The sequence below is a fragment of the Fistularia commersonii genome, chromosome 26, assembly GCF_037954325.1.
Source record: "Fistularia commersonii isolate RoL2024-O1a breed Wild chromosome 26, RoL_Fcom_v1.0, whole genome shotgun sequence".
In the NCBI taxonomy this organism is placed as follows: Eukaryota; Metazoa; Chordata; class Actinopteri; order Syngnathiformes; family Fistulariidae; genus Fistularia; species Fistularia commersonii.
This window is the reverse complement of record NC_141309.1, coordinates 10,756,706-10,765,358: the sequence shown is the minus strand read 5'-3', so window position 1 is coordinate 10,765,358 and position 8,653 is coordinate 10,756,706. Positions and strand designations below refer to the sequence as shown.

At 38.8% G+C, this 8,653-nt stretch overlaps 2 protein-coding genes across 3 annotated transcripts; one reads left to right on the top strand and one right to left on the bottom strand.

Moving 5' to 3' along the window:
- Positions 1 to 250: 250 nt before the first annotated feature.
- On the top strand, positions 251 to 5,155 carry med22 (mediator complex subunit 22). Of its 2 annotated transcripts, none has more exons than XM_086173453.1 (5): positions 251 to 347; positions 539 to 689; positions 2,815 to 2,895; positions 3,224 to 3,432; positions 4,836 to 5,155. In XM_086173453.1, the coding sequence occupies exons 2-5, from the start codon at positions 567 to 569 to the stop codon at positions 5,020 to 5,022; spliced, it is 600 nt and encodes a 199-aa protein (XP_086029579.1). In that variant the 5' UTR covers positions 251 to 347; positions 539 to 566; the 3' UTR covers positions 5,023 to 5,155. The 2 variants fall into 2 exon arrangements, with proteins under 2 accessions (XP_086029579.1, XP_086029578.1); XM_086173452.1 differs by having other exon boundaries at positions 4,830 to 5,155.
- A 511-nt stretch (positions 5,156 to 5,666) lies between these two features.
- c26h9orf78 (chromosome 26 C9orf78 homolog) lies at positions 5,667 to 8,645 on the bottom strand. The gene is made up of 9 exons (XM_086173450.1): positions 8,462 to 8,645; positions 8,215 to 8,274; positions 8,069 to 8,120; positions 7,914 to 7,984; positions 7,745 to 7,822; positions 7,217 to 7,414; positions 6,957 to 7,093; positions 6,213 to 6,317; positions 5,667 to 6,094 (listed from the first exon to the last, which is right to left on the bottom strand). The coding sequence occupies exons 1-9, from the start codon at positions 8,536 to 8,538 to the stop codon at positions 5,997 to 5,999; spliced, it is 876 nt and encodes a 291-aa protein (XP_086029576.1). The 5' UTR covers positions 8,539 to 8,645; the 3' UTR covers positions 5,667 to 5,996.
- Between the last annotated feature and the right edge of the window lie 8 nt (positions 8,646 to 8,653).

Sequence of the window (8,653 nt, the reverse complement as noted above, 5' to 3'; positions counted from 1 at the left end):
ATAAAGTTTTCGGTGTGAAAGAGGATACAGAAAATAGGGTTTGATGGAGGTTGATTACCTGCGGTGACCCTCTGTAGGGAATACCTACAAACAAAAGGAGATACAGTGGGTTTATGTAGGTTCAAAAATCATGATAAAATCTGTGTTATAAAATATAAAAGAACATCTGGATAATATATTGTACGTGCAAGATCGACCAAATATACAGTGTGGAGTTAAATTTCTGTTCACAAGGGGGCGCTAATATAGTCCCACCGGATGTTGACCGCTGTATAACAAAGAAGAAACATAGCCGTTCATTTTGTACACACGCTTACTCAAATATTTTATGAAGTATGCTGTAAAAAGTAAGTTATGATTCTTACACTATTTATAGAACGGTATACCTTTATATAGTGAAACAGGAGGCGCTACGTCCGTTCTACTTTTTATAAGCGGTTTTAGCAAGCGATGCTATGTTAGCTTACACATTGTTAGCCGGTTGTGGTGTCTGATCGAGTTGGAAGTTCTTCAGAGTCTGCTGACTTGTTGTGAACAGGTAAAGTGTTTGTCGTTTCGTGGGAGCTATGGCTACTCAAAGAGTGCTCCCCCAGAGCAAAGAGACACTGCTGCAGAACTACAACAAGAGGCTGAAAGATGATATCCGATCCATTCTGGATAACTTCACCGAAATCATCAAAACTGCAAAGGTACGCCTCGGAAACAAACCGCTGTCAAATGTTCACTTTTATTTCAATGCTCATTCATCCTCCCGCTTTCTCACTACCGAGCATTAAAAATATTTAATTTCTGTTGTGTTCGTTAATAATTAGGGTGACCAAAAGTCTGTTTCACATGGATGTCAGGACCGTCAAGCATTCAATTGATTGGCGTTTTGCACAGAATGCCACGGTACTAGACCGTGCAATACATTACATTTTAAAAGAAAGACACTCCTTGCACAGGATTTCATGCTTATTTGCTGAGCAGCTGAAAACTGCCGGGTGAAATCAACTCTCCAGCAAAATATGGATGGGCAGACAAAAATAATGGAGAAAAAAAAAAACAGGATGAAGAAATAAACTTTTGGTTTGATAAGGGGAGAATGCCTTATTTACACACACTTTTTTACATATTTTTGTGAGGCATCATTTCTGTAATTTGTTTATTTCCACAGATATTCATTTACCTTTTTTATTTATTTTATTTTTATTATTTATCTTATTTTGTGTATTGCGTTATCAGGCAACAGTGTTTTGTTGTACTTTATAACTGAGTGTTCCATCCATACAAAAGAGGCATACTTGAACATACACATGGCCAAAAGTATTTGTTCACCTGCCTTGACTTGCATATGAACTTAAGTGACGTGACATCCCATTCCTAATCCATAGGGGTCAATATGACGCTGATCCACCCTTTGTAGCTATAACAGCTAAACTCTTCTGAGAAGGCTGTCTGCAAGGTTCAGGAGTGTGCTTATGGGAATTTTTGACCATTCTTCCAGAAGCGCATTTGTAAGGTCACACACTTGGGTTGAATGAGAAGGCCTGGCTCTCAGTCTCCACTGTAATCATTCCAAAGGTGTTCTATGGGGTTGAGGTCAGGACTCTGTGCAGGCCAGTTAAGTTCATCCACATCAGACTCTTGTCGTCCATGTCTCGATGGACCTTGCTTTATGCAAAAGGAAGAGGAAAGCTCCAAACCGTTCCCACAAAGTTGGGAGCATGGAATTGTCCAAAATGTCTTGGTATGCTGAAGATTTCAGAGTTCCTTTCTCTGAAGTAAGGAGCCAGGCCCAGTTCTTGAAAAACAACCCCAACACCATCATCTCTCCTCCACCTAACTCCACAATGCAGTCTGACAAGTACAGTATTCCTGGCAACCACCAAACCCATCTGACTCATCCATCAGATTTCCAGATGGAGAAGTGCAGTTCGTCACTCCAGAGAAGGCGTCTCCACTGCCCCAGAGTCCAGTTGTGGCATGCTTTACACCACAGCATCCCACGCTTTGCACTGCACTTGGTGATGTGTGGCTTGGATGCAACTGCTCGGCCATGGAAACCAATTCCATGAAGCTCTCTGCACTGTCCTTGAGCTAATCTGAAGGCCGCATGAAGGTTGGAGATCTGTTGCAATTGACTCTGCAGAAAGTTGGCGACTTGTTATAGGCACTGTTCGCCTCAGCATCCGCTGATCCCGCTCCATCAGTTTACATGCTGTCATTCCCAAAAACTTCCATGTTCTTATAACACAGCTGACAGTTGACCGTGAATATTTAGGAGCAAGGAAATTTCATGACAGGATTTATTGCACAGGTGGCATCCTATCACAGTTTGACGCTGGAATTCCCTGAGCTCCTGAGAGCGACCCATTCTCTCACAAGTGTTTGTATTAGCAGTCTGCATACCTAGGTGCTTCATTTTATACACCCTTGGCCATAGAACAACTGATTCCGATTATTTGGATGGGTGAGCAAATACGTTTGGCCATGTAGTGTATCTTAAAGTTATAAGGCACCTTGAGTAAACTTCAGGCATCATTTTACTATCTTGAGGGGAAGCCAAGGGCCCCCCTTTTTTGAAAATCAAAAATTTGGTCACGATATCTAAATGTTCATTTGCAAGACGCCTTCCACTTGCACTTCTCTGTCATACAATTGTCACCTAACAAAATTCTCCCGCTTCAAAATTCCTGTTCATACTAATTTGTACCAATATGCATTTATCTACAGTTATAGAAACAGGTACTTCAGAGAAAGATTTAAGTGTGCGTTTGCATTTTTAGTACTTTGAACCATTTCATAATTCTACTGACCTTATTTCCTCTGCAGATAGAAGATGAAACACAAGTTTCCCGGGCAACCCAAGCAGAGCAGGATCATTATGAGATGCATGTACGAGCAGCCAATATAGTGAGTATTTCAACAGGAAGAAAAGTCCACAGTTTTCGTGTAAAATGTCTTGACCCAGGCATTATATGTCTGAGTTGCACTTTTCCTTTTTTTCACTGCTTACTGATTTTTTTTTCAATATTGAAGTTGAAATTGGTCAAATCTAACCCTACCTGTGTGTAAAAATTGCACTTTGCCTTCACACAAAATCATTATTATTACACTGTACAACTTTATGAATTCTGCATTTTTTTTTCATTAGAAAGTGAAAAGAATTTCAAGTAGCTGTTTTGGTCATGTTTTGTTCATTATCGTAATTGGTCGGTGAACTCCTCATCCTCCTCGTCAGGTACGTGCAGGTGAGTCCCTAATGAAGCTGGTTTCAGATCTGAAGCAGTTCCTGATCCTGAACGACTTTCCATCAGTCAATGATGCCATCAGCCTCCAGAACCAGCAGCTCCGCTCTCTGCAGGAGGAATGTGACAAGAAGCTCACTTCACTCCGTGACGAGATCGCCATTGACCTGTATGAGCTAGAGGAAGAGTATTACTCCTCCAGGTACAAGTAGGCTCATACTTGCCCTCATCCCACTGCCCATCTGTGTCCAACATCATACAGTATACTATCTTGGCCTTACCATTGACCATTGAGCCCACGGATCGCTTTTAGTTCTGCGAGCATCCAAACATTACTTTCACAGCATTGAGTTGATCCTATTCCTCAGTTCAGACTGTGAAAATATAACCTAAAACTAATTTTTCATTACTGCCATTTCACAGATTTTTATCAGAAAATCTAGTCTTTTTTTTTGTGCTCAATTAATTGTGTAATTGGTGATGTTAGCGTACAACTGCAAAAGAATGCAGTGTAAGCTTATCTGTAGGCACAGCTCTGTATCCTTCAACAGTTGGTGCAGTTAATTGTCATGATTTGGTGACAAGGTTTATAGATTTGAATTGAAAACAGGAAGCCTTGCTGTTGGTGGTAAAGAGATTCTAAGCTTATGAATTACTTCAGTTGCCTTGATAAAGGGAGGTTGGAAGGGATTAATGACTTAATAAAAGTTGCAAGATCAGTAACTGCTCTTGTTGGAAGTGAGAGATTTTCTAATTAATTTGAAAATTAGGAATGGCCAATATTTTCAAAGGATGAATGGATGGTTGCACGTTAAAGGTGTTGCTTATGGAGCAAAATCTGCACTGTTTAAATAAATAGTATATAAAAACGTTTTATGAATTTATAGATAATATGAAGTTATTTATACTTATATGACTTAAAATAATACTGGTGCCCTGTATGCTCAATTTTGTGGATACACTATGCATAGAGTCCTACTATAAAGGTGATTTTTTTTTTTCTTTTTTTAAGGGTAAAATCTCAAGTCAATAGTGTGTTTTTTTTTGTTTTTTTAAGGGGGGGGGCTTGTAAAACAGTTACAAATTTTTCTGTTGGGTTGTTTTCACGGATTCCGTCCTAGAGACCAGACATGACTCGGGTTGTAACCATGCAAACAGCGTGAATTACACATGGTTGTACATGTGTACCAGCTTTTCCAGAAGACTCAGAAAACTTCAGAAATAAAATAGAAAGAAAACACTGTAGTACTTTGTCTTGTTTTTCTGTCAGAAAGCATATCTGCTGCTCACAGCTGTCTTGCCACTAGCTGCATTTGCCCTGCTTTCTCCTCATTCACCAACTAATCTCACACTTTGCTGAAGCATCCAGCCACCTGCTGATCACTTATAACTTCAAGTAGCACTAAATGAATAAACTGCTACTTTGTCTTCATGCATTTTCTGTTTTCTTGACTGTTCTGATGTATGTTGTCCTCTGTTCTTTTGTGTCTATGTGCTTGATAAGTGTATGACTGCTTGTTCTGACCTGGCGCTCTTATTTGCCCCTTTTTTCTGTGCCGCACTGATTCTTTGCCTCCTGCTGGTTTCTGCTCTGCAAAGCTACAGTCAGTGGGACAGCAGTGATCTGCCACTGTGTGAGGCCTACCGCCGTCGAGACAGCTGGGCCTCCCCTGGCAGCAGCTGCAGCTCAACCCAGGGGGAGCGAGAAGAGTCGGACAGGCCTCCTGCACAAGAAGCAAACGCTTCACAAAACCTCAACAGCCACAGCAACACAGCCATAGAGAAACCATGAGGTGGACATCGGAACAGTAGACAAGTGTGTTTGTTGTGGACCTTGGCAGCTTGATTGATTATGTTAACAATCTGTGTACTAGTTTCACTAGAAATGCCAATGCGTGATCTTGTCTGGGAAAACTGCAAGTTTGGCATTGAGAACTTACTTTGCATGAGGCTTTAACAACAGCACAATTAAGGCAATGTCTGAAGCTTCCTGACTGAATTATTTTTAAAATGAATTTATGAAGCTGTAAACAAACTTTGACCAATGATGAAGTAAAATACTACAATGTAGATAGATGACTTTGAGTTTTATTTGTCCATTTATGCTGATGAACCACCTCTGAAGAGGCTTGAGAATAGCTGAATCCTTTACCGAGAAGCCTCTCAAGCCCTGTAACATTTGCGCAAATAAAACCATGTCGGAGAATCTCTAAATGCCTGCCGTTGGCCTCTTAGCAGTTTGCATTTTGCGGTTGCTTGAGTTTTGGCCTTGGGAATTAGCAATGAATGAATAATTATCCACCAAATTAGTACATTTACTTAAATGTTTAAATGTTTTAGTCTGTATTGAATGTGTTAGATTTAATTTTGTAACATTTTGTACATGTATTTAGTCCAATTGAGCTCTGATGCCAAGTAAAGAACAAAAAGGACAAACATTTTTTTTCCAGGATTTATTTTCTTAATGAAGATGCAGTCGTGAATCAGATTTAAAAGATGATGAAAATGGGTCTACGTTCCTTAAGACACCAACAGCTTCTGATCTGCTTTCAGTTATATTAGAGACTCTTCGGTTACTTTTGAGATACTTATTTGCCCAATCAAATTCAAAATCCTCCAAATGAAATTCACATTTTCAATGTAACATGTAAGTGATCTGTATCAATAACCACATACAGATATATACAATATTTACACATACTGAATTACTGACTTAAAAAAACAAAAAATGAGAATTCTCAGTTTTTAGTTTTCCAACATCCAAACTCAATATCGACGATTCATCTTTTTGAACTTTTCATAATGGTAGTCATCGGTGGCCTTTTCATTGTTCGGACGTTTGCGATAATTGGGTGGGGAGGATGCTGTGAAGGAATAAAAGAACACATAAGTGATTGATTGGAAGATATGTATGGATATCTATTTAAATGCCTTGCAAAGAACATTAAAAATTGGAAAAATTATTGTGTCAACACCCCTTACCCTCTGGACCAGGTTTCTCTGTATCACCCACACGCAGGGGCCTCGCTTTGGGCTCTTCTCTGTGTCTGTGGTGCCTCTGAGGTGCATTTACATCCTCATGATAGACTGAGGGGAAAGATAGTTTTAGCAAACTTTCACTCTCTCACAATGTGTCATATTTCACAAAAGGGAGGTTGTCTTCAAATTCATGTTTTCCCTCTTGGTTCATTTTTTTTTTTTACCATGCAGTTCAGTATCAGATACAAGCCAAGCAAATAGTCTGCCTCCTTTTCAGCCAGAACGAACATTGGACCAAGTAACTATCTGTAAATTTACAGGAATGTTATTAAGTCAAGTTAATATTTTTACATTAATAATTAATAAAAACAGAAGGAAAACAAAACAGGGAAAATTTGTAAGAGATAAAGGTCAGTGTGACTGAAAATAGAAACACAATCACTTGAATAAAATCCACATTTCAAACTATTTATTTTTATCATATTTTTATGCAGAAGTATATATTTGGGAAAATTGTATCAAATGAATAAGTGAATGATTGTCTGTCTGTATATGTTGCCCTGCGATTGACAGGTCCAGGTTGAACACCACAACATAGGCAGGATAAGCAGCAGACAATGGATGGATGGATTTTTTTTATGTTTTAATGTTTTTTTATGTCAAATAATGTTCTTTGTGACTTTTAATCCATCTCAGAAAATCCTCTCAACCACCACTTCAACCAGCACATTAACAGACAGAACTTACAGCGGTTGTGCTGAACATAGTTGACAGCAATGTTGGTAGGAACAAATGATGTTCCATGGTCTTTTTTCTTGTTCCTCTGTTCTGCCAGCAGCTTGGCTTTTGCCTCCTCTGTCTGAATAATGTTCTTTATCTTAGCACTTGGAGAGACGTTAGAGAAACAACAGTCAGTGCTCAGAGAATCTGGCAAAGAAAATGAAAGTCTACACTTTGGAAAGTCTAGACTTAAAAAGAATATCATCAGGCATGTCTTCTTTACATACTCAATCCCAAGATCAACTTCGGGGATCCCACTCAGCATCTGATTAGACAACATGTCTTCAGTCTTCTTAGCAGAGTTCACTCGAATGTTTTCAGGGAGCTCATACAGGTGATCCTCTGCATTTTTCACTTTAACTTTTTGTTCCTCTGCTTCTAAGCGACCCTCCTTCTTTTTCAGCTCAGTTTCAATGTATTTCATCCTGTAATGATAGATTTATTAAGAACATACCACTTTGCAATAGGTGATTTTTGATATAACATGAAAGTTAAGGAACTAACAATTAATTATGATGTTGACACATAAAATAGGGACATTCAACAAGTTTGATATACATCCACATTTTAAAATAACTTAAAGGGTATTGATGTTTTAAAGATATTTTGATGCAAATACTGGAATGGATCTGTAGTAATTAAAGATAAATGTAAATCAAATACATGAATTAAATTGGCTTCAGCAAACAAATTGTTTTATGGATTCTTTGAAACATTCAATTATGGAAATGGGTCTTTTTCACAAGCTTATTTACATGTGTGCATCTTCATCTCTTCTATTGGTCTCAGCTGAAAATGAGGTTCCTAGGTTTAGGTCAGTCTCATCTTCTGTCCTGGATGTGGACAAAAAAAATCATTAAATAAACCAATATATCAGTGCATTAATGCATCAATAACAAACAAATGACAGCCAGCGTGACTTACATGTCCCTGTTTCTATCTTTGAATTTCTTCATGTCTACAGTACCCCCAGTTTTCAGCTTAAAGGGATCATTCTGAAAGAGTCATTAAATTGTGAAAATTTAAGAACCTTAATTTAAGTATCTTATCCAAGAAAAGCCTTCGGAAATGTCACTCACGTCAATTTCAGCTTCTGGCGTCAATTTCTCCCCGACCAACAAAGCGGTCACGCTAAATAATGGCAAAGCAAAAGATGTAAATGTGCACGTTGTATCACCATAACAGGTCGAAGGTACTGGACCGATCATCGATTTATCCACCTTACCTGACTCCATTCTGACGTCGACGCAAACTTTGGAGCTCTTTTGCCTCCTCTACTTTGGACCTGTTAATAAGGATGATTCGGATCAATCGAAATACCCGCGGTCTCGTAAACACAAATGGAATTCATACATTTATCGAGATATTTCAAATATTTTGACACGTTCACACAAAACGCAGTTGGCTAGCTTGCTAAGCTAATGCTACAACATGACATTTGTTTTAGAGAAGAGTAAAAAAATTGACTTTACCTGACATCTTCGGTCGTACCGTCCTCGTCTGTATCCGAAGACTCTCTTCTTTTTCTAAAGCTTCTCCCAGAAGGCATGTTGACGAGCTTCTTGGAGTTTAGTATTTTCTTTAGTTCGAAAGTCCGCTATCAACGCGAAACGTGAGGGGATTGTCTTCCGAACGTACCACAACATTGCGTCATTTCCGGAACC